Source organism: Dysidea avara, chromosome 4 (assembly GCF_963678975.1).
Source record: "Dysidea avara chromosome 4, odDysAvar1.4, whole genome shotgun sequence".
In the NCBI taxonomy this organism is placed as follows: domain Eukaryota; kingdom Metazoa; phylum Porifera; class Demospongiae; order Dictyoceratida; family Dysideidae; genus Dysidea; species Dysidea avara.
In genome coordinates, this window is record NC_089275.1 from 11,494,716 (window position 1) to 11,522,147 (window position 27,432).

The 27,432-nt window shown below is 35.4% G+C and overlaps 1 protein-coding gene and 1 long non-coding RNA gene across 2 annotated transcripts in view; one reads left to right on the forward strand and one right to left on the reverse strand.

Annotated features, from left to right (window-relative positions):
* Positions 1-12,707: 12,707 nt before the first annotated feature.
* LOC136252870 (uncharacterized) overlaps positions 12,708-27,432 on the reverse strand; it is a 30,128-nt gene continuing 15,403 nt past the window's right edge. The window contains exon 3 of the mRNA XM_066045453.1: positions 12,708-14,796. Coding sequence (XP_065901525.1) covers positions 12,864-13,883 — 1,020 coding nt within the window. The 5' untranslated portion in view covers positions 13,884-14,796 and the 3' untranslated portion in view covers positions 12,708-12,863. The remainder of the gene's footprint in view (positions 14,797-27,432) is intronic.
* LOC136252873 (uncharacterized) lies at positions 16,972-21,427 on the forward strand. Its single transcript, XR_010699814.1, has 3 exons — positions 16,972-19,571; positions 20,506-20,563; positions 20,657-21,427. It is a non-coding gene; the product is annotated as an uncharacterized lncRNA (long non-coding RNA).

The window sequence follows — 27,432 nt, forward strand, 5'->3', positions numbered from 1 at the left end:
TACAGAATTTACGTTGACTACAACTCCAGGCAAAGCGTTCCAATCATTAATTAACCTATTTAAAAAATATTTTGATCAACAGTTTAATCTTGAGTGACATTTGAAAAGCTTAAACTGATGTCCCCTTGTAATGGTGGTATCGGAGTAGGTATATAGAGTCGAAAAATCTGAATTAAAATAGTTATTAATAATCTTGTAAAGTAGTATCATATCACCTCTATGACGCCTGTGAGCCAAGGATGGTAGCTGTAGCGCTGCTAGTCTCTCTTCGTACGGTTTATCAATTCTTCAAGTAAGCCAATTTACACAATACCTATATTAAACATACAATTCACGCAATAGCTAGCTATAACATACACTCTTCACCTTGTTTCCACTCTGCCAAGAACACAATTAATTAGCTATGATGGCTCAGACTGCAACAGCAATCACGCACGAAACTTCATCCACGATAAAACAACCTAACTAAGCTATTAAACTATTTTCTACTACATTTAACTACACAATCATGATTATGATTAAAGTACCGGTAAAGGCACAGCCTGTATACCAGATCTGCACACAATAGTACAATTAACCATTATACAAAAGTAAATCTCGAATCAAATAAGTAATTATCTAATAAGGATTTAAAATTATTTACAGAATTTTATAATACGTTGACTACAACTACAGACAAAGCGTTCCAATCATTAATTAACCTATTAAAAAATAATTTGATAGACAGTTTAATCTTGAGTGACATTTGAAAAGCTTAAACTGATGTCCCCTTGTAATGGTGGTATCGGAGTAGGTATATAGAGTGGAAAAATCTGAATTAACTTAAGAAATAGTTATTGATAATCTTGTAAAGTAGTATCATATCACCTCTATGATGCCTGTGAGCCAAGGATGGTAGCTGCAGCGCTGCTAGTCTCTCTTCATACGGTTTATCCCTTAATGATGGCAATAAACGTGTAGCCCTACGTTGGACTTTCTCCACTTTCCTTTGATCAAGAACAAAGGAAGGCCCCCATACTGCATTACTATATTCAAGTGTTGGACGCAAAAAAGCTGTAAATAATTTAGTCAACATATCAGAATCTAAATAATCAAAAAAATTCTTAATTAATCCTAGTAATCGATTAGTTTTTGCAGCAACCTCTGTGGTATGCAGGTGGAACTTAAGTTGGTGGTCCAAAATAATGCCCAAGTCAGTGTCTTTGTAAGAATCAATATTGTCAATAACTGTTCCATCCAAATAATATGGCCCATAGTGATGCATCGGTCCAAGGTGCATATGCTTGCACTTCAAGATATTGAACTTAAGTTGCCAACGAATTGACCATTCATAAAGTAAGTCCAAATCATGTTGTAGTACTGAATAATCCTCACTAGTTCGTACAACACGGAAAATCTTAGTGTCGTCAGCAAACATATACACGGGACTTGATACAACCGAAGATAAGTCATTGACAAACACCGTGAATATGATGGGACCAACACTGAACCCTGTGGGACTCCACTTGTAACAGGAATGGGATTAGATTTCTTTCCATTAAACACTACTTCTTGTGTTCTGTCCTTAAGAAAATCTTTTATCCACTGTAGCATCTTACCATGTATCCCAAAAGAAGGCAATTTTTGAATCAAGCATTGGTGGGGAACTGTGTCAAAGGCTTTTTGAAAATCTAGATATATCACATCAACAGAATAACCTTCGTCTAAGTATTTAGTGAAATAATCAAGTACATGAAGTAATTGAGTAGTACACGATCTGCCAGGTACAAATCCAAATTGGTAAGCTGAGTGCAAATTGTTCAATATTAAATGACTTATTAGATGATCTTTAACTATAGACTCCATTAACCTACCAAAAATGGACGTAAGACTGACTGGACGGTAGTTACTAACATTGTTTCTAGCACCTTTCTTGTGAATGGGTGTCACTTGGGAATTTTTCCAGTCATGCAGTAAGGTTCCACTATGAAATGATTTGCTGAAGATAATGGACAATGGGATAGCAATAAATTCACCCACAGATTTTATTATAGAAATTGGCCAGCCATCTGGTCCTGGAGACTTATTGTTATGCATGTTCATAATTTTATCTAAAACAATATCCGGGGTGAAATCTATCGACTCAGATATGGGAGGGGAACCATTAGGGTCTATTGCAGGGGTAGAAGTGATATCTTCATTAGTAAAAACAGTGGGAAAATAATTATTAAACAAGGTAACTATTTCAAAATCAGAGCATGTCACAGTGTCATCAGAACGGATCAATTCAGTAATGCTGGGGCGTGTCTTAACTTTGGAGTTTACATACTGCCAAAAAGCTTTAGGCTTGGATTTAACATTCTGAACTAATTGCTTTTTGTAGTCTTTTTTAAGGTTGCAAGTTAGGCTTCTAAGTTGATTATTTACAGTTTTGAAGTTTAATAGATCAGTTGGAGAACGAGTTGAACGATACCTTTTCCACAATTTGTTTTTCTGTTTCTTTGAAGAGAATACTTCAAAATTGGAATACAAACTTTTCCTTTCTCTTTGTTTATAAGTAGGAACATACTTATCAATAATATCTTGAAAGATGGACTTAAACAATAACCAAGACTCATTAGCGTTGTTACATAGCTACAAGCCTACAAGCTCTTTCTGCAGTACTCAACTGTTATATATACGAGTAACCACCCGCATTTATTAGAATCGAGGTATACAAAGTGAAAGGAACTAAGATAGCAGCTAACCCCTTTGAATTTATTTCGGTAATGATGAATGAGGAATGGAGTATTTGTAGCTACATATCAAGGTAAGCTTTAAATAGAACAAAACCTTACTACTCCAGAAATCTCTATATAGCTACCCTGGGAATATAGATGTGTCACACTAGCTTACCTTTCTTAGTTTAGCCAGTCATCCATGACCAAATAAATTCGAAGATTTGCTGTTATATTCACTTTGTATATCACGATTCTAATAAATTCGGATGGTTACTCGTGTACTGATGTAACAGTTGAGTACTGCAGAAAGAGCTTGTAGGCTTGTAGCTATGTAGCGATTGTGTAGTTAAATGTAGTAGAAAGTAGTTTAATAGCTTAGTTAGGTTGTTTTATCGTGGATGACGTTTCGTGCGCGATCACTGTTGCAGTCTGAGCTATCGTAGCTAGTGTTCTTGTCAGAGTGGCTACAAGGTGAAGAGTGTATGTTACAGCTAGCTATTGCGTGAATTGTATGTTATAGCTATTGTGCAAATTGGCTTACTTGAAGAATTGACCTGGTCCGGGTTTTCTAAACCCCCAAGTTAAATGTCCACAAGACTAAACATGGCTGCAGGTGTAGATGACCTCCCTTGTTTCATTGCTTTTTATTGCTATGATCGCTATTCATGACAAAATTAATAGCCATAAACTCTCTTCTATTTTATTGCAAACTGAGGTTGGATCAACTTGTTGCATCTTCATTTTTGTATTCCTTATCCTGTGTTTGCACTGTGGTAATTACAAATGCTAGTATGAATTACAATGATGAATGCTGAATCTTTTTTTTTTTGACAATATTAATAAAATGTGTTTTAACAACACATAAAATAAAACATGTTTCAACAACGCATAATGCTGAATCTCATCCCTAATTCTCATACAGTACGATAGTAACTGTACAGTAGGGACCACAAAGGAGTATGCGTAGCCCAAGAAATAACATCACCCAAAAACCAGCCTCAATTTATCCTAACGACGACGATGCAGTATTGGTTAGGTAAAACTATGCACAAAGAAGCTTTCAGATCAACCCGAAGCGCTTTCAACAAATTGCTACGGAATTTTAAAAATAATTTATTATACGGAATTTTCTACTGACTGACTGACTGATTCCTTCAGACAAGCGTAACTCGATAAAGGCTCTGCGGCTAAGGCTATGGGCTTGATTTTTTCACTTTTCGACGTCGCTTCGGCCCGACAGGTGTCTTTTGGCATACTGCAGTACGTACAATGCATTCTTCACAGAGGCGTACCCCCCATCACCGTAGTGATCTTTTTTTTAAATCTCCATCACAAGCTTACCAGTAATAAACTGACACACCAATGACTATAAATTATATATGTGCGCTACTCAGCCCGTATTACCAGGGGTTGTTAGTGAACGCGCACACACAACATTCAACTCGCCGGTGAATCCACCGAACGAAAATATTAGAGACACACTTCTATATTTACTCATGTGATAGAGCATTTTCGAATCTAAAGAGTGACCTGCTCTAAAGGACCTCGCCGCTGCAGGAGTCGCAACTCACAAGTGACGAAGGAGACCAAATGACGCTACGAACCTACTGCCTACGAGGTGATAAAGTGTTAAATGTACCAAGTTTATTTTCTCGAGTCGATCACACTAGATCTTTGTATGGCAGTGCAGTCTATTTTTTTACTTTATCAGTCAGTCAGGCGGATCAGTCACGAGCTTACAAGTTCTGCTAGCAAGAGAGACAGGTGCATGGGATTTCATACAATACGTGGCATTTGAATTTCGCGGTGTGTAGTGAGTGAACATGTCATCCTGTCGGCAGTGTGCTAGGACTGCAGCACAAGCTGTGGCTAACATAAAGTAACTTGTGTTAGCACTAAAATATTAACAATATAGTTCTACCGGACTGTGAATGAATTTGTTGGAGTACAGTTGTGGCACGTGCGATGATGTTCGACGAATATACCTCCATTGATAAGCAACCAGTAATGAAATAGTTACGTAGCTAGTTGTGTAAGCTGTAATAATACAACACCGTATGTTGGCTAGCCCACCATTGGGTCATTAGCCCTTTTTGCAATCATGAGTAATTTTGAGTGTTTCGTGGGGGACATTCCTTCCCCTCCATCACCTTCTGGCTAGCTGCGCCCCTGATTCTTCATAGACTTACCACAGTTACCAGTGTCCTCCTTTGTGTACCATTCATGACGGCGAAAAGCGTCGATTTGGCGGTAGCACGTGATGGCTGGGAAATCGTCCGTATTTTTCATAGTGGCTATTTTGATAGCAGAGGTGCTTTTCAAACACTTCTTGATTCGTACTGGTTGAACATAGCCGACAACGAAGCGTAATGGATAATTCACATTTCATGGAGCGCGCGGAATCATTTCTTTTTTTCGGCATGCGTGGATTGCACAGATGCTTTTCGAACAGTTCTTGATTCGAAATGCTGCGTAACGGGTTGAACATAGCTGACAACGAAGCGTAATGGATACTTCACTTTCAGACGATAATTGGGGAGCACTGCGCCATTTCAGATGCGGTATGCGTGGATTCACCAGTCATAATAATTATTTACAAAAAAAGGTTAACAAACAAGTACACTGGAATTTTCAACTAGAGTAGGGACCATAGCATATCGATAAAAGTACTGAAACAAGTTGGAGTATTAAATCACAGTAAAACAATAAGAAGTGTTATATCCCTACTGTGCTCAAGATACCATAATGGAAATGCACTACTCTAGTTGAAAATTCCAAATTTTTCTGTGTACTTGTATATATGTGACTGAATTTGACAAAACAAGGCTTCGACGCACAAAGCTTTGTTAGGAGATATGGCGATTTTAAGGAATCATTGTGTAATAACTTCCCAGTGCCTACAGCTGTGCAAACAAAATTTGCACCAATTGTTCATCTGTTCACTAGCTATCACTGAGTGGGTGTATACATTTCTGATACCCAAAATTTGCCCTGTTTTGAGCAGCTTTTTTCGAGCGGGTAGTAATATCACAGATGGTAGTACTAACGGTGGGAGGGTGGGGGTGGACGGTGGTCTTAATATACGGGTATAAAATGGAGTAAGAAGACGATTGGAGTCCAGAGGCCAAGTTTGGGCTCTCCATGGCCCTCCAATTACTCCAAATTGACTGAGAACACTATTGGCGAGCTCCCTGTGAAGTCCCAGCTCACTACACACCATTATCACAAAGCCATGGCCATTTACTGGTGCCAATCTCACACTCGTGGCTTTGACAGGGTCGGAAGAAAGCTGCTACAGAAACCAGACTTGCCAGTGCTAAAGGAAGTACAGTGTGAAATATGATGGTATATTAGACCAACAATCCATTTCTGGTAAAATCGTAAGTTTGATTTTGTGTGTGTGGAAGCCTTGTTATATGAAATCCGGTCACATATAGTGCAGTACATAAGCCCTTAAAATTGACATAATCGTTCACTTTTTGATAAAAGCACCAATTTTTTTACAGAGTATATGGAGCGTGCACTAAGTGTTTTAAGAGGGGGAGGCACGTAAAAAGTCCTCAGGAACACCCCTTTTTGCACCCTGACAAGAAAACCATTTGTTACTATTAAAAATCAATCATGTTTCTATCAAGTTAACTGCTGGGCCTAGTATCATAGTAGTACAAAGCATACAGCTGGAACATAATAGCCTATTAGTAATCTATAAAAAACAAATAGTTTTCTCACCTAGGCAGTAAACAAAATCATTAAAATTTCCATTTGCAGGGATTCTGTTAAAGTTTTGGACCTTCAATGCTGATGATTGTGTAGTACTATGTACAAGGATCATCCTGATTTGTATCGTTTCTTTATTAAAGGAGTAATGCTAAAGTCACAGGTGAATATCTCTGTCAACAGAAACCATGAACTACAGCAGTTCGATTATCAAGCACAGAGCTTGAACAAAAGGTCCCTTGTCCTTATACTGGGCACCATATGAAAGGTAATTAAATTTCTAGTTTAATGAAGGCAGTTGCAAGTTGTTTCAACATCTTGTTCTCAAGTTACAGCACTTTCAATTCAGTGTAATATAGCATAAGCAAGAAAAGCACACAGATGAGTATTAAGGTATTTCTTAGTGCTGTGATAATGTTCAAAATAAGTATAAAGGAACTGGGTTCCAATGAAGTGAGATTTTGAGCACTAAGAAGTACCTTATGACACATCCTTGTGCTTTTCTTGTTACACTGAATTGAAAGTGCTGTAACTTGAGAACAAGATGTTGAAACAACTTGCAACTGCCTTCATTAAACTAGAAATTTAATTACCTTTCATATGGTGCCCAGTATAAGGACAAGGGACCTTTTGTTCAAGCTCTGTGCTTGATAATTGAACTGCTGTAGTTCATGGTCTCTGTTGAGATATTCACCTGTGACTTTAGCATTAAATAACTTTTGTTATACCCCTTTAATAAAGAAACGATACACATCAGGATGATCCTTGTACATAGTACTACACAATCATCAGCATTGAAGGTCCAAAACATTAACAGAATCCCTGCAAATGGAAATTTTAATGATTTTGTTTACTGCCTAGGTGAGAAAAATATTTTTGTTTTTTTATAGATTACTAATAGGCTATTATGTTCCAGCTGTATGCTTTGTACTACTATGATACTAGGCCCAGCAGTTAACTTAATAGAAACATGATTGATTTTTAATAGTAACAAATAGTTTTCTTGTCAGGGTGTAAAAAGGGATGTTCCTGAGGACTTTTTACGTGCCTCCCCTTCTTAAAACACTTAGTGCACGCTCCATATACTCTGTAACAAAATTGGTGCTTTTATCAAAAAGTGAACGAATATTTGGCTTAGGCGCTGGACTAATATAATTAAATTGCTGTCGACTATTTTTATTCTTGTATGAAATGTTGTAGCCACAATATGTACTGTACATGCATTCTGTTTACAGGTTTCTGTCGAACATCATATTTCATTAGTGTTAGTAACTGTGTTGCTATTATTTCACCAAATTAAGTCCTTTGCATAAAAAATAATAAAGCTTACTGTCCACTACTGAAAGGCTACATGCAGCATGTTAATGTGTACAATATGTATAACGAATTAGTCACAAGTCAGGGCATTAGACAACACCAATCAGTGGTTCCTGGTACTCACTGTAATTATAGGAAATCTCTGGGATATTACTGGGTCTGTTCTCTTGAAGCTCAAATTGTTGGACTACTTTTCTGCTACTGTGAAACAGTTTACTGAATAATATGGACACCTTGTCTATGATTTCTCCTCCACAAGCATAAGTTACAAAGTGAAAGGTAACGATGCAAATAAAATGACCTCCAGCCAGGATGATCAATATGTTGACAATCATGGCATTTATTACTTCACTGTGCTGCAAAACAACAATTAATATCCATTGAAGGTTAACTATGAACATCATCTCTTGATAGTTTTTGTATTTCACTTTAAATGGTCGTACAAATCCGTGAAGAACAGCTACGATAGTAAGTAGCATGATTCCTGTAGTGAGGTTGATATTCCTCTCCAGTGATGATATTCCATAGAATACAATTCTTATCACAAGTTGTACACCAGTCCAGTAGTAGAATTTGATCTTGTATGGTCCTTGATAAGCATCCAATAGTGGTTTGAATTTTGTGATGAATTTAAACCTTGACAATGTTCTTGTGAACAACAAGATTATATTAAATGGCAGAAGAATTGAGAAAATTATACAGCATACTATGAACAATATGGCAAATTTAACTCCAAGAAGTGGTACATTAGCATCAATTGACCACACCAGTATGGTGTGTTTACTAGGCAGATTAATAATGCTAGAGAAATGAAACAACACATTGGACACTGTTAAGAGAATCTTGGTATATGACAATAGGAAGAGTGTAGCAAGTACTGGTAGTGCTCTACGTGCAGTAAGCCTCTGTATTGTAGTAGAATAACGACTTGTTATGATGAGTGATGTAGCAATGAAAATGAGATAGAAGGGAAATGCTAATTGTAACCACATCTTTGCATAGTCATCCATACCATTGTAGAAACATGTTTGAATACCCAAATCAAGATTAGCCAGTGAAATGAAAGTGTACGTCAGTGTAAAGTTATTCAATTGAGGAAGAATCACTGATGTATTTATGCTGATGATGTTAACATAGAATATAAATGCATTGATAGTTCCATCAGTTACCGTGAGGTTGAGAATAAAGAGTAGCAAGACCAACACAAAACCTGCTATTGCAATTGGTACAATTAGAAACAGGTAGATATTTGAACATTGTTGACAGTGAGAGGAACCTAATACAGTACTGAGACCTTGTTGACAATTTCCACACAATGTACCGGATCTGTTAAACTGACACTGTGAGTTAGGAATGGAGAAGTTAAGATGTGATGGGTGAGGTAGACAATAGTGGAATGGACATTGTAGTGAAAGATCATAAGAATACAAGCTGTTTTGAAGTATTGGTAAAATCCATGACATGGCTGGTCGTAGTATAGTCTGATCATTGATATTACAGTTAATGCCAAACTGTGTGAGGGACTGGTAACATTGACACATACCATTAAACTTAATGAAACCAGCTGGACAAGGCTTTTCTTCAATGTAATAAATATCTAATTTTTCAGTACCGTCGTTAGACACTTTCAAAAACAGTTCACACCAATTTTCTTTCAGAAATGCGATAGTATATTTTATGGTAGTGCAAGTATGACTTGTTGTGATTTGTACCATTTCAGAAGAATTAGCAATGACACAAGCAGTAGGTGGTAACCAAGTAATATTGTTCACAACTGTTACTACATTATCAAAATAACCAAAACCAACAGTTTTTGTGTAAAACCTTAATGCCTTGCTTTGTCCAGGATATATGGGATCAAGTATCTCTTTATTACAATCATAATGGTCATTGTTATCACAATAACACAAGACCTTTTGTCGAATGTGTTGTGGTAACATATCAAATGTACCTGATTTGTTTATATACTTTATGTATTTCTTGTTTACTTCAAGTGGCATTACAGTAGTGAATGCTGACTGTGGTAACCAACTACAGTGAGTAAGTGGAAGATTTTTGTATGCAATTTTTGGTATATTTTCATAATTGTTATCAAATATTATGGAATAATTTCCTTTAGTGTTGGAGTGTGCATCACTTAGATATTGAAAGAAGCAAGACAGATACTTGTAAGCAGATACGTAATTAAATATCTCTGAATTTTTCTCGTTAAGAAAAGTTTGAAATGTATTGTGAGTTATGTTAATTATAGAACCTTTCTGTAAAAATACATTAAATCGGTTGTACGTTTTGTGGAAGTGATATTCAAGAATAGCTATTCCTGTGATATTTGCAAACTCAATGTAGTTTGAGCATGTTAAATTACTCTGATCCAATCTAATTACACTGTCAGTGTGGCTGATGTTATAAAATATCACTGGACCTTGCAAGTGCATTTCTGCTTTTCGTATATACAATAATCCTCTAACTAATACCATGGAAGATAGAAACACAGTATTGGTAATGGTGATTCTTATTTCCGAGTATGCTGCACGTATTCCCTCCAGGTAAATAACTGAAGATTTCTTGTTGTGATGAAACCTACAGTGAGTTATGTTTATATTATTTTGATTATCAGAAATAGTTCCTATTCCCCTATTGCTAATCCGATTATAGCATAATTCACAATTCTGAAACCATGCACCATCACCTTGTTGCCATGTATAACCATGCAAATTTGTTACATCACTTTTGATAGAAAACATTTCGTTATTAGCAAACTGACAATGTTTAACTAACACTATGTTTTGCCTTATGCTTTCAGTACAGAATTCAAATGAAATTGCCGTGTCATTTTTGAGCCACTGAAATGTTGAATTGAGTACTTGTATCCTTACCCTGTAAGTACACTGATAAAGTTTAAATTTCACTTTATTTTTAAAACACCTATCAACGTCATTGATTTGATAGTGGTCTATTGTAAGACTGTGATTCTCCATGTCCACTGTAGTGTCATTGTAAATAATTATTAAGACATTGTTTGTGATATAGGAGAAATGTGAGTCACCCAAAATGTTGATACTAACTATACCATATGAGTTATGGCTCTCCTCTATCACTACGTGTCTCAGTTGAACATTTGTACATTGCTTGATCAAGACTGTAGCATGGTTATATTCATTACCTAAGCAGCTCCTAACTGTTATATCAGTTACTATCAAGTTAGTAATATTTGTAATTACAATACCAACTGATGAGTTACACTGGATGACTGTGTCTGGTGTTGCACCATTAGTAGTGCTACCAATGAGTGAAATGTTGTTAAAATTTTGTATGATTAGATCAGTGTGAAGGTGATGTGGTCCTGGTAGGAAGAGTAGTTGAGTGTTAGAGGTGAAGTATTTGGTGGTATTGAGCAGGTAGTGTTGTAGGTTATGACAATGATGACATGTAGTGTTAGGATAGTAGTGATCTTCAGGTGTTACATTGTAGACACTACCAGTTGTAAAGTGAAGCAGTGATGATAGCAGCAGCAGTGGATACATGATGGACCTAAATGGTTAAAGGAAACAGCTTAGTCCACTTTTTATCAGTATATGTACAGTGACTTTTGCGTACCCCATTTTAAAATCATCTTATAATCCTGCAGTGTATATAACATAGAAGATTTTTACTAGGACTTCTTTACTCACTCAAAAATAGATTAAACTATAATTAAACTCAATGGAAACAATGTAATTGTAATTTTAACAATTATAATGTTGTCTGCACTGTAATTGAAAGTATTCTTCAGTAGCATGCACATTCCACAGATGCTGTCTTTATGAAAAAAACGTGAAGGTTCTGGAGAAATCAAACCCAAATCTACTAAATTAAAAATACTGTAACATTTAATTCCATACATTATGGTACATATTACATGTGATGATTAAAACCTGTAGTGGCTTACAATCATACCTCATCAGGTATAAAATACAATCTGTTATTGTCAGTTTTAGTCTTTACGTTTGTGCTCCACCTATTATCCTGAAACAGTGTGTCATTGGTGCATGTGAAATGTTTTATTGTGTTAACCCATGCATGCATGTGCAACTGAAACCTGCATGTGTTTACTTATACCTTGTTTTGTTTGAATAATTTCACTTTAATTGTAGTTTATAATACAGGGTGTATGTGCTAACAAAGACCATTCACATTTTAATATACCTCTGTCCTTATGTGCATGTAAGTTGAATCATATTTGAATGTCCTTAATATATGCTAACATGCTCAACATGCAATGTTTGTAAACATGTTTTTGTCACACAACAATGTAGTCACATGCACAATGTGTTATATATTCTGTAGTCAGATACTGATTTATGAAAAGTTATGTACCTTTTTCACACATTTTACATGCCAGCAAACAAAATGTTATAACAACAATCTTCATGCAGCACTGATTCAGTTTCTCTTTATATCAAAATGTGGAATCATTGTATATATTAATGTTTAAAAGCATTTATGAAGGAACTATATTATATATTAAAATACTGTATGGGAATAAAAAAATTACTCTCATAATTAGACTAGTATTAATTCAAATTGGGTATTGCTAGTTAATTTCAATTTCACAGTGTTATCTCGCATCAAACAAGTTTGCACACTTATGATTAGTATCCCCAAAAGTATACAATTAAAGTTGTTGTTGTTAAGATTTCCAGTACAATCTTTGAAGAATTATCGGAAAGAAGATATGACATGGTGACTGTATACATATGACCATGTACATAGTACTAATATTAACTAAAGTATGTAGACTAAGCACTATCATTTCTGTTACTAATTTAGTGCTGAATTATGGCAAGGATAATTGAATGAGGGGCTTTGATACACTAAGATCTTCTCTAACCATAGCCAGAGGTGTGTAATTTCATATAATATGAAATATTGTAGCCACAATACATTATGTAGCTATGTATATGCATTCTATTTACAGGTTTCTGTTGACCATTTTATGCTATTATTACAGTGTTGTTATTGTTTCACCAAAATTAGTTCATATGCATTAATAAGTACAATATTAAAGTTTATTGTCCACTACCGAAAGGCTACATGCAGCATGCTTAATGTACATAAATAAATACGTATATCACAAGTCAGAGCATTTATTTAGTTAACACCAATCAGTGGTTCCTGGTACTCACTGTAATTATAGGAAATCTCTGGGATATTACAGGGTCTGTTCTCTTGAAGCTCAAATTGTTGAACTACTTTTCTGCTACTGTGAAACAGTTTACAGAGCCATCTGGATACCTTGTCTATGATTTCTCCTTCACAAACATAAGTTACAAAGCGAAAGGTAATGATGCAAATGAACTGAACTCCAGCCAGGATGATCAATATGTTGACAATTGTGACATTCTCTTCACTGTGCTGCAAAACAGCCAATATCCATTGAAGGTTAACTATGAACATCATCTCTTGATAGTTTTTGCATTTCACTTTGAATGGTTGTACAAATCCATGAAGAACAGCTACAATAGTAAGTAGCATGATTCCTGTAGTGAGGTTAATATTCCTCTCCAGTGATGATATTCCATAGAATACAATCCTTATCACAAGTTGTACACCAGTCCAGTAGTAGAATTTGATCTTGTATGGTCCTTGATAAGCATCCAGTAGTGGTTTGAATTTTGTGATGAATTTAAACCTTGACAATGTTCTTGTGAACAACAAGATTATATTAAATGGCAGAAGAATTGAGAAAATTATACAGCATACTATGAACAATATGGCAAATTTAACTCCAAGAAGTGGTACATTAGCATCAATTGACCACACCAGTATGGTGTGTTTACTAGGCAGTCTAATAAAGCTGGAGAAATAAAACAACACATTGGACACTGTTAAGAGAATCTTGGTATATGACAATAGGAAGAGTGTAGCAAGTACTGGTAGTGTTCTACGTGCAGTGAGTCTCTGTATTGTAGTGGAGTAACGACTTGTTATGATGAGCAATGTAGCAATGAAAATGAGATAGAAGGGTTGTAACCACATCTTGGCATAGTCATCCATACCATTGTAGAAACATGTATGAATACCCAAATCAAGATTAGCCAGTGAAATGAATGTGTAGGTTGGTGTATGTTTGTCTAATTGAGGAAAGAACACTGGAGTATTAATACTCATGATGTTAACATATAATATAAATGCATTGATAGTTCCATCAGTTATTGTGAGGTTGAGAATAAAGAGTAGCAATACCAACACAAGACCTGTTATTGCAATTGGTACAATTAGAAACAGGTAGATATTTGAACATTGTTGAAAGTGAGAGGAACCAAATACAGTACTGAGACCTTGTTGACACTGACCACACAATATAACAGATCTGTTAAACTGACACTGTGAGTTAGGAGTAGAGAATTAAGTTAAGATGTGATGAGTGAGGTAGACAATAGTGGAATGGACACTGTAGTGAAAGTTCATAAGAATACAGGTTGTTTTGAAGCATTGGTAAGATCCATGACTTCGCTGGTCGTAGTATAGTCTGATCTTTGATGTTACAATTAATGCCAAACTGTGTGAGGAACTGGTAACATTGACACATACCATTAAACTTAATGAAACCAGGTGGACAAGGCTTTTCTTCAATGTAATAAATGTCTAATTTTTCAGTACCATCATTAGACACTTTCAAAAACAGTTCACACCAATTTTCTTTCAGAAATGTGATAGTACATATTTTATGGCAGTGCAAGTATGACTTTTTGTGATTTGTACCATTTCAGAAGAATTAGCAATGACGCAAGCAGTAGGTGGTAACCAAGTAATATTGTTCACAACTGTTATTACATTATCAAAATAACCAAAACCAACAGTGTTTGTGTAAAACCCTAATGCCTTGCTTTGTCCAGGATATATAGGATCAAGTAACTCCTTATTACAATCATAATGGTCATTGGTGTCACAATAACACAAGGTCTTTTGTCGAATGTGTTGTGGTAACATATCACATGTTCCTGATTTGCTTATATACTTTATGTATTTCTTGTTTACCTCCAGTGGCATTGCAGTATTGAATGCTGACTGTGGTAACCAACTGCAGTGGATAAGGGGAAGATTGCTGTATGCAATTTTTGGTATATATATTCTCATAATTGTTATCAAATATTATGGAATAATTTCCTTTAGTGTTGGAGTGTGCATCACTTTGATATTGAAAGAAGCAAGACAGATACTTGTAAACAGATACGTAATTAAATGCCTCTGATATTTCTCATTAAGAAAAGTTTGAAATGTATTGTGAGTTATGTTAATTATAGAACATTTCTGTGAAAATATATTAAATCGCTTGTAGTTTCTGAAGAAGTAATATTCAAGAACTAAGCATCAAGTATTTGCTTGAAATGGTTTAGAAATTTAAATTGTGACAGTGTCCTGGTAAATATTAGGACTATATTGAACAGTACTATCAGGAATTAAACAAGACATACAAAAAATAACAAACTGAATTTCAGTCCAAAGAGTTTAGTTTCTGGAGCGATGACCACACCAGTGTAGTGGTTTTGTTAGGAAGACTAGTTTTTGTGGAATAAGAGAACAAGACACTTGATACAGTACGTAACATCTTAGTATAGGACAATTGGAGTAGAGTAGCAAGAACTGGTAGAGCTCTCCTTGCAGTAAGCCTCTGTATTCTTGTAGAGTATCGACTTGTTAGGATGATTAATTTAGCAATGAAGATTAGGTAAATGGGAAATATCAGTTGTAGCCACACTTTAGCATAATCATCCATACCATTGTAAAAACACAATTCAATACCAGTGTCTAGGTTAAAAGAGGAGATTACTACAAAAGAATATTTAGTCATCTTGTCGTTTGGAAAAAATACAAGACCATTTATACTCACAATATTGGCATAATAGATGAATCATTTATGCTGCCGTCAGCTACTGTAAAGTTAGAAACAAAGAGAAATATAATTATGGCTATGCCAAGAAGTGTGAATAGTAAAAGAAGCAACAAATAAGTGCTTGAACATTTTCTACATTGAGAAGTACCAAACACAGTACTGAAACCTTCTTTACATCTTCCACACAACAGACTTGTTCTGTCGAACTGACACTGAGAGTCAGGATTGGAGATGTTAAGGTGTGATGAGTGAGGTAGACAATAGTCGAGGATACCTGATAGTAATATACTCTTGCTGATAGGTATGGAATTTTGCGAGTTCGTGTTACCTACAATCCAACTGTTTCCTGGACGTTGTATTATTTGATCATCAATGTTGCAACTATCTATTGAAATTACTTGTGTTTTTAAAATCGAATCACACTGACAGATTTTTAATATTTCATTCAATACAAATCCTGGTGGACATGGAGCTATCTTAACACGAAATGCATCTATGAACTTCCAGTTGGATTTTATGTTAAAGGAAGTAGGTAGCAATGGTGACATTACGGTTGCATGCAAATATATTTCACAGCTTTTTCCACTGCTGTGCAGTATGCTGTAGTCATTTGTGTACATATGTGTGCGAACAATGTTATTTGATTGTTTATGATGTGACTTTCACATGCTCTGTTTGGTCGATCATCAATTGTCATAATTACAGTTTGTCCAAAAATCAGATTAGCTAGTGTATGTTTTTCCTGGATAAAATGGTCCCAGTTCATCCATGTTACAATCATATTGTCGGTCATCAATGCAGTTACAGATAACATTAGATCTCTTCCTAATATCAACTGAGTTGTTAACATAATGCACTATTTGTTGATTTATTTCTTCAGATTCGGAATGCATGAAAGCTGAGCCATCAATCCAGTCACAATGTGAAGTTGCAAACCTTTCTTGGAGCACTGTCTATATCTCCCCTAGCTATTGTTTTGTAAAAGTATGGAATATCTTTTTGTAATCTGCTGCTCATCATTATAATCCGTTAAACTGTTGTGCTGTGATTTTCTCTATCATACTGAAGTGTGCACCACAGTTTACTTCCCTCAAAGTACAATTGATTTAGGTGAGACGTTGCATAGAAAAATTTGTAAATAAAAATATTTCCTGTTATGTTAAACAAAGTGTTTTCTTTAAGGACAATGTAACTGGCTCCTACACAATAATCTCCTACACCGAGTGAAATTTCTGTATAGTCACGCATCCGTACATGACTGTTTATTACATGTAACATAATGCCAGTTTTTATATTAGTAAATAAGACTGGTCCTTCCAACAACAAGTCAATGCTTGTCAGATGAATAACAGTGTCATTAATGTTTATTAGATCAAAATATGTGCTTTGAATTTTTACAAGTGTTCTAGGTTTCCAAACTTCAGCAGTTCCCTTTTTTAGCCGTGTTGCTAACAATAAATTTGCTGTGATTTTGTAAAACATGCTGTGTGTAATAGAGATTATTGAAAAGCATGCCCAGAATTGTGTTGACTCTACCAGAATTGCAAAGGCTGCTACATCTTCACCAATGAATAGTATATTTGTAAAGTTACTATCACTTACATAAATCATGTTAGCAGGTTTATTGCCTTTACCACAATTGTTTAGCCTAATCACAATTATAGGCTTTATTGATACTGCACCAATTAACTTTAATGCGTTTATGCTCACTGTATTGGTACCTACACAAGTATACGCAAGTATTGCAATAGTTTTGTTTAGCATTAAAGTCACATGAGACATTGTAATGGTTAAATTATGTGAATGCTCCTTCAGTGTAAACTCCATACCCCAGAAATCAATATCTTTTTCTTAAGACATTCTATATCATGATAATTGTTAATTAGCATATTACTATCACTAGTAGCATATTCAAATATCAAACACAATCTGCAAGCTGAAATGTTCCTTAAAATAGGTAGTTCTTATAGCATTAAATACTGACAAGCCACATTGTTGGAGAGCACATTTAATAGTTGTCATTTGTATTGAAATATATGAGGAATTCAGGGGCGGATCCAGAGTTTGGAAAGAGGGGGGGAACCTTGCTGAAAAACAGTTGAAGACCAAAAAAAAAAAAAAAAAAAAGGTCACAACAATAATAGCTAGTGATCCTTTACCAAATATATCACGTCTGTTATGTAAAATAAAATCCTATTTATAGCTTCATAGGTAAGCTACACTGCCTCATGAACATTGTGACTGCATTATTAGAGTAACTGACTGCTCTATTAGAGTATCTCGATCTTGTATGCAATTTCTTGAAGGAGGGGGGGGGCATTTGCCCCAAATTCCCCATCCTGGATCCGCCATTGGAATTTATTATGAACAATGAGAATAAAGCCAATTCCCCATATGCATGCTCACTGATAATTCCACATTCTGTTAATGCTATGCTGTTAATGCTGACATTATTAGAATCAAGTATGCTGATGCTAGCTGAAGTAGTACAGTAGATGGTGGTAGTGATGATTCCTCCTGTATTACTACCAGTTATTGAAAAAATTGTTAATATTATGGATAACAAAGTCAAAAGGCAGATGGTATCTTCCTGGAAGAAACTGCACTTGATTATTAGAAACAAAAATTATCTCAGCACTTTTCAAATAATTTTTCAGAGTATTACAACTACTGTTAGTGAGATAGTGATCATCAGGCACCACGTAATATACAGTAGCAGTTGTGATGTGTGCAAGTGATAGTAGCAAACAATAAAGCTGGTTAAAAAATAATCCCTGCAAGTCAGTTGCATACGTATAATTGTACGTTAATTGTAACAATTTTAATACAGAAATAAATGAAAAAGCAATTCTGTATTAAAATTGTACTTACTATAATTGCTGCAGTGCTTTACTTTGTCTGTTATCTAATGATAAGAGGTCACTAGAACTCCTTATATATACACTCCTGTAGATCCAATACACACACGCACGCACGCACGCACGCACGCACGCACGCACGCACGCACGCACGCACGCACGCACACACACACACACACACACACACACACACATAGCTATATAATATTGTTTGTGTACATGTACAATGTATAATGTGCTTTTTTGAAATTGATTAGCTACATTGTTTGTAACATTTCTTTGTGCATGCATGAAAGTGAATGAACCACAAGTTAAAAACTTGACATGTTTTTTTTTTTGCTTTGCATCAGTAAAACTGGTATACTGCAGTACTCAAGTAAGCTATTTTTGTTCATGAATGTAGACTGTGTAAAGAGTTTTATTGTATATGATTGCATGTATGCAGTAAAAAATCAATAGTGAATTTCACTACTAAATTCTGCAACAATACTTATTAATTGATTACTATTTTTAAGTAGTGATGTTCACTACTTTTGTAACCTTCATTACTTTTTTGTAGTGAATCTCAAAAATATAGTGACATTCACTACAAAATGTGACTGGGTCTGACAAAATGGGGCTTATAGCCCTTCAAATATTGACCATAATTTCAAAGTTTGAAATTTTACAACTTTTTCTGTGGACATGATAACTATTTAAATTATTCAACACTTATGTAGAATTTATGGCAATTTCACTGAAACTTACATAATTAGTTATAGCTTGCACAGAAATGGAGATACACATCATTAAGCGAACATATGTATTTTCTGGCTATAAACCTCATTTTGTCAGACTCAGTCACAAAATTAATATGTAGTGACCATCATTACATGTTATGTAGTGAACATCACTACTTGGTAGTGAATGTAGTGACGTTCACTACAAAATGTTTAATGATCCTCCCTACAAAAAAGTAGTGAGTATTGTGGCAGACATTAGTAGTGACCTTCACTACTTTTAGTACTGTCGTTCAACACTTCGTTTCTATTGTGTATAATTTTAGACATGATTATAACCAGTACAACTCTATCAGCAGTACATCAAGTCTCTTCACAAATATATGTAATGTAGATAAGTGGACAAACTGCTCATTATAATATTATGCTTGTATGAGATACACTTGCACTGTATAAACATCAGCATACCAGGAAAGCATACTAAGTGTATGCTTCGAAAGACATGTGTTAACTTAGGAAATTAGGATAAAACCTAATTTTAATAATTAAATGTACTATAATATAGTGCTATTATAGTGCTATTAATACACCGAGTTAGTATTGTTGTAATTTGCATCAAAAACTTTATTTTCAATTTAAATGTTGCTGTTAGACCTTCAGTGCTGGTCACTGTAAAGCACTAATAATAATAATAAAAAATAAAATAAAATCCTTTATTAGAGTAGTGATTGTTGCATTAGAGTAGTGATCATGCTCTCTTCATTGTTGGACTAAATAACAACACAATAATTATAAGTTTTGATGCTGATAGATGGCAGTGAGATTGCAGTTCTGTACCCAATATGCCATTAATGTTAATTTGCAAACATTAAAAATTATGACAGGATGGAATGAGCATTGGAAGTCATCAAGCAATGCTAACAATAACACAAAATGTTACAACACTGAACTTATACAGTACACAGATGTGAATGCAGTACAGTACAAGTGTATAGCAAGCATGCAATAAAGCTCCTCGTATTGCTTTTCCAATATTAAGTACTAGTTTTACCAAACAGTATGTGTTTCAGTATTTGCACAATATGTCTTACAATACAAGTACAGCTCATTGGTAAAAATGTTTAGCATAATGCTTAATACATATACTGTATAAACATTTTCTGTATGATTCTCAGATGAATAGATGTATGTTTTTCTATACCGTAACCAAGTAGATTCGCTTTCATACATACACAAATAAATGTGATAAACAATATAGCTAATCACTTTCATATGTCATACACACAAAATTAATCTATGTGTGTGTATTGCATCTACAGGGTGAATAAATAATTCTCTTATCATTAGATAACAGAGTAAAGCACCACAGCGATTATGGTAAGTACAATTATAATACATAATTAATGTTTTCATAGTTATGTTTCTGTACAAAAATTGTCACAATTAACTATGCAACTATATAAATTGCAGGGATTGTTTTTTAACCAACACTACTGTTTACTGCTATCACTTGTACACATCACAGCTGCTACCATATATTACGTGGTACCTGATGATTACTATCTCACTAACAGTGGTTGTAATACTCTGAATCATTATTTGAAAAATGCTGAGAGAATTTTTGCTTCTAATAATCAAGTAAAATTTCTTCCAGGAAGATACCACCTGCCTTTTGACATTGCTATTGAGGACATTGACAATTTTTCAATAATTGGTAGTAATGCAAGAGGAGTTATCTCTACCACCATCTACTGTACCACTTCAGCTAGCATAGGCATATTTGATTCTATATGTCAGCATTAACAGGCTAATAACAGCATAGTATTAACAGAATGTGGATTTATCAACGAGCATGCATATTATGGGGATTTAGTTTTAATCTCATTGTTCACAATACATTCCTCACATGTTTCAGTACAAATGGTAAATATTACATGTGCTGTCCAACATTGCAGCTTGATGATATTTAATGCTATAGGAACTACTAATTTAAGGAACATTTCAACTTGCAGATTGTGTTTGATATTTCACTACACTGTTGGTGATGGTAATATACTAATTGACAATTATCAGGATATAGATTGTCCTTAGGAGGAGGCATTGTGGAGTATGGAGTTTATACTGGAAGAGTATTCACACAATTTAACCATTACAATGTCTCACGTGACTTTAATGCTAAACAAAACTATTGCAATACATGCGTATACTTGTGTAGGTACCAATGCAGTGAGCATAAATACATTAAAGTTAATTGGTGCAGTATCAATAAAGCCTATAGTTGTGATTCAGCTAAAAATTTGTGGTGAAGGTAATAAACTTGCTAACATGGTTCATGTAAGTAATAGTAACTTTACAAATATTCACTTTATTGGTAAACATGCCATAGCTTTTAGCATTATTGTACTCTCAGCACGAGTTTGGTCACGTTTTTCAGTATTCTCTATTGCAACCTGCATTTTTTTACAAAATTAAAGCTTACATATTGTTGAAAACAGATCTAAGCGTAAGTGCTAACAGCGACCTTTGGAAACCTAGAATACTTGTAAAATTTCAAAGCACATATTTTGGCCTAATGAAAATAGATGAAGCTGTTATTGCTCTAAAAAGCATTGACTTGTTGGAAGGACCAGTCATATTTACTGATATAGAAACTAGTGGTATAATATATACTATAAACAGTCATATACAAATGTGTGATTATATAGAAATTTCATTCAGTGAAGGAGATTATTGTCTAGGAACTAGTTACATCATGTTTAAAGGAAGCACTTCACTTAACATAACAGGAAATGCTTTTCAAAAAATTTTTCTTGCAACATCTCTAGTGAATCAATTTTATTTGGAGGAAGGTGAAGTGTGGTGCACATTTCAGTACGACAGAGATTTTCACGAAGGTAATAAAAGCTCATTGGTTCATAATGATGAACACCTTCTTCAAAGAAAGTATTCTGTTCTTTTGCAAGCCAATGAAGGCAACATAGTGTATAGTGCAAGGTTTGCAACTTCACATTGTGACTGGATTGCTGGCTCAGCTTTCATACATTCTGAACCTGAAGAAATAAATCAACAAATAGTGCATTATGTTAACAACTCAGTTGATATCATGGAGAGACCTAACATTATATGTGACCGGATTTGCGAAAAGGGGCCTTCCACACACATCCAATATACCAACTTTGACGATTAATAACTTAAGATTGGAAAAAGATATTGACTTGAAATTTGGTCAGTAGTGCGCACTGACATACCGTAGCTTAATCAATGGAGAAAAGTTCAGGTTTATATGTTAACTGAACACTAATTTATGGTCTCCCAAGTGCAAAGAATTGGATGTATGTGGAAGACCTCTTTTCGCAAATCCGGTCACATATGTTACTGCACTGATGACCAACACCATGATTGTGACATGGATGAATTGGGACCAGTCTATCCAGGAAAAACATATAGCTTAAACCTAGCTAATGTGATGGTCGGATATACTGTACTGTAATTATGATAATTGATGACCGACCTAACAGAGCATGTAAAAGTCATAACGTAAACAATCGATGGATGTTGTTTACAAACATATGTACCCAGATAGGTTACAACATGTTGCATGACAGTGCGAAAAATTGTGAAATATATTTGCATGGAACAATAATAGAACCATCAGAAACAAATTTAATTGATGTAAAGTTCAATTGGAAGTTCATAGATGCTTTTCGTGTGAAGATTGCTCCGTGTCCACCAGGATTTGCATTGAATAAAATATTAAAAATCTGTCAGTGTGATTCGATTTTAAAAACACAAGTAATTTCAATAGATAGTTGCAACATTGATGATCAAACAATACAACGTCCAGGAAACAGTTGGATTGTAGGTAACACGAACTCACAAAATAACCATACCTATCAGGTATCTTCACATTGTCCATTTGACTATTGTCTACCTCACTCATTACACCTTAACATCTCCAATCCTGACTCTCAGTGTCAATTTGACAGGACTGGTCTGTTATGTGGAAGATGTAAAGAAGGTTTCAGTACTGTGTTTAGTACTTCTCAGTGTAGAAATTGTTCCAGCACCTATCTGCTGCTTCTTTTCCTATTTACACTTCTTGGTATAGCCTTAATAATATTTCTTTTTGTTTCCAACTTTACAGTAGCTGATGGCAGTATAAATGGATTTATCTATTATGCCAATATTGTTAGCATTAATGGTCCTGTGTTTTTCCCAAATTACATGATGACTAAGTATGCTTTCATACTAATCTCCTTTGTTAACCTTGATTTGGGTATTGATACATGTTTTTACAATGGTATGGATGACTATGCTAAAATGTGGCTACAACTTATATTTCCCATGTACCTAATCTTCATTGCTACATTACTCATCATAACAAGTCGATACTCTACTAGAATACAGAGACTAACTGCACGCAGAGCCCTACCAGTTCTTGCTACATTATTCCTGTTGTCCTATACTAAGATACTACGTACTGTATCCAGTGTCTTGTTCTCTTACTCCACAATAACTAATCTTCCTAACAAAACCACTACACTGGTATGGTCGGTTGATACAGATACTAAACTCTTTGGATCGAAATTCAATTTTCTATTTGCTGTATGTCTTGTTCTATTCCTGATACTATTACCATTCAATGCTATCCTTAGGACACTTTCACGATTTAAATTTATAAACCATTTTAAGCCATTACTTGATGCTTACCAAGGACCTTACTGGTTCTACTATTGGATCGGTATACAACTACTATTAAGTGCAGTGTTTTATGGAATATCAGCTCTTGACAAGAACACTAATATGATGATAGGAATTATTATATTTGGAGCAATGGAATGTATACATGGTAGAAAATTTCCATTTAAAAGTAAGGCTCAAAATTACCAAGAGCTTCTGCTTATATTCAACCTTCACATACCTGTCCTTTTTGCAACTTCAGCTTCTACTACTTCAAATTTTATTGCAGTAACCACATTAGTTGGCTTAGCCTTTGTGCAATTCATAATATTTACATTGTACAGACTAATGCTGCACAGAAATCTTAAGATCTCTTGGACGCCACTTACAAGGCTGAACTTAAAATGTGTTAGTTTTTTGCAATCACCACCAGATAACTTGCAACGTATAGAAATATATCAAGACACACGGTAGTGTGTCGTGCGGCCCAAGAAGCCGGCGCGCCACACCGTGAGTATATTTACAGGAAGAAAGTAAACGCGATTTTCACACCTTTGTAGCTCCGTGATTCCTTATCCGATTGAAACCAAAGTTGCTACAGAAGTGCCGGCTAGGTAGGGAGTCCACATTCCAAATTTGAAGAAAATCGCTCCAGCCATTTCCGAGATACGAGCGGCCAAAGTCTGGATTTTTTTTCTTCGTTTCTTCTTCTACTTCTTCTTTTCGCACACTTTGCAAAATCCGAAATAAAACACGAATTCGTGCTCCAATCGGGCTGACATTTGGCACACTTAAAGGGCTCATTAATGCGAATCTCAGTACCAAGTTTGGTAGGAATCCAATGAACATTCACCGCGTTATGACCGATTATTTGCGTAAAATAAGGTCGAAAGGCTGTCACGCCCACAGGGTAAACCGCTTGAAGGAATGAGCTGAAAATTGCTATGTAGATGGAGTAACTATCGTAGGAGTGCTTTTTTGTGGTTTGAAAGGAATCCAGTTAAAGGCCATCGAGATATAACACAAAACCCAACCTGTGTCACAATTATGCGATCGATTTTTATGAATAAAAAACTAATAGTTTTCACGCCTACCAGGCAAACTGCTTAGAGCAGTGAGCTGAAAATCGGTATGTGGCTGGAATAATTATCATAGAAATTCCATGCATTAGTACAGAAGAATCGGATTACAAACCACTGAGTTATGATTCCAAAGATAACCGTGTAGCATATGCGAGATCGAGATACTCTAATAGAACAGTCACCCTAATAAAGCATTCAGCTACTTTTATAACTTACTCCATTATTGACACATTGCAAGTTATTTTGTAGGGAGTTCAGTTACATACAGTTAATCTTATAGACAATTCAGCTACAAGCAAGTCACCCTGTAGAGAATTCAACTACAAATATGTTGCTGTAGAGATTCAGAACATTATAAGTCACACTAAAGAGAATTCAGCTATAAACAAGTCACCTTGTAGAGAGTTCAGCTACAACAAGTCACTCTGTAGAGAATTCAGCCACAAAAAAATCACTGCGTAAATGGTTCAGCTACAAAAAAAGCTACCCAGTAGAGAGTTCATCTAGATCAGCTACAAACAAGTCACTTTAAGCAATGTTCAGCTACAAGTAACTCACTCTGTAGAGAAACAAGTCATTCTGTAGTACAAACAAGTCACCGTGTAGCTGGAGAGTTCAGCAACCAATCAAAAAACCACTCTGTAAAGAGTTCAGCTATACAAACATGTTATAACTCTATAGAGAAAATTATAACTCTATATTGAGATCAGCTAGAAACAATTAGTCATCCAGTAGAGAGATCAGCTACAAGACATCACCTTATAGAGAGTTTAGTTACAAAGGAACCACCATGTAGAGAGTTCAGCTGCAAACATATCACCCTGTAGAGAGTGCAGCTATGAACAGATCACCCTGTAGAGAGTTCAGCTAGAAAAAGTCATCCTGTAGAGAGATCAGCTAGAAGGATCACCTTGTAGAGAGTTCAACTACAAACAAATCACCCTGCAGATAGTTCAGCTACAAACAAGTCACCCTATATAGAGAGATCAGCTAGAAGAAGTTACCTTGTACATACAAAGAAACCATCATATAAAGAGTTCAGCTGCAAACAAATCACCCTGTAGAAAGTTCAGCTACAGATCACCCTGTAGAGAGATCAGCTAGAAACACATCACCCTGTAGAGAGTTCAGCTACAAACAAATCACCTTGTAGGGAATTAAGCTACAAACAAATTACCCTGTAGAGAAATCAGCTACAAACAAATCACCTTGTAGAGAGTTCACTTACAAACAAATCTACCCGTAGAGATATCAGTTACAAACAAATCACCCCCTGTAGAGAGATCAGATCACCCTGTAGAGAGTTCAGCTATAAACAAATCACCCTGTAGAAAGTTCAGGTATAAAAAATCACCCTATAGATAGTTTTGATACAAACAAATCACCCTGTATAGTGTTCAGCAAGAAAACAGTCACCCTGCAGAGACATCAGTTACCCTATAGAGAGGTCAGCTAGAAGAAGTCACCTTGTAGAGAGTTCAGCAACAAAGAACCCACTCTGTAGAGAGTTCAACTAGAAACTAATTACCCTATACAGAGATCAGCTATATGTAGAAACAAGTCATCCTGTAGAGAATTCAGCTACAAACAAATCACCCTGTAGAGATTTCAGCTACAAACAGATCATCATCCTGTAGATAGTTCAGCTATAGATACAAGTCACCCTGTAGTAGGAGAAGTCACCTTGTAGAGAGATCAGCTAGAAACAAGTCACCTTGTAGAGACCAGCTACAAAGAAACCATCCTGTAGAGAGTTCAGCTACCAACAAATCACCCAGAGAGTTCAGCTATGAACAGATCACCCTGTAGAGAGTTCAGCTATACAAGTCACCCTGTAGAGAGATCAGCTAGAAGCAAGTCACCTTGTAGAGAGTTCAGCTACAAAGAAACCATCCTGTAGAGAGTTCAGCTACAAACAAATCATCCTGCATAGAGTTCAGCTGCAAATAAATCACCCTGTAGAGAGTTCAGCTACAAACAAATCACCCTGTAGAGTGTTCAGCTAGATAAAAGTCACTGTATACAGAGAGATCAGGTCACCCTATAGAGAGATCAGCTAGAAGAAGTCACCTTGTAGAGAGTTGAACTACAAAGAACATACTCTGTAGAGAGTTCAGCTAGAAACATGTTACTCTATAGAGAGATCAGCTAGAAACAAGTCACCCTGTAGAGATTTCAGTTACAAACAGATCATCCTGTAGATAGTTCAGCTAGATACAAGTCACATTGTAGAGAGATCAGCTAGAGGAAGTCATCTTGTAGAGAGACAAGCTAAAACAATTCACCTTGTAGAGAGTTCAGCTCCAAAGGACCCACTCTGTAGAAAGTTCATGATACAAGCAAGTTACCCTATATAGAGATTAGCTAGAAAGAAGCCTGTAGAAAGCTTGGCTACAATCAAATAGAGTTCAGTTACAAACAAACCACTTTATAGAGAGATGAACTAGAAACAAGTCACCTTGTAGAGAGGTCAGCTACAAAGAA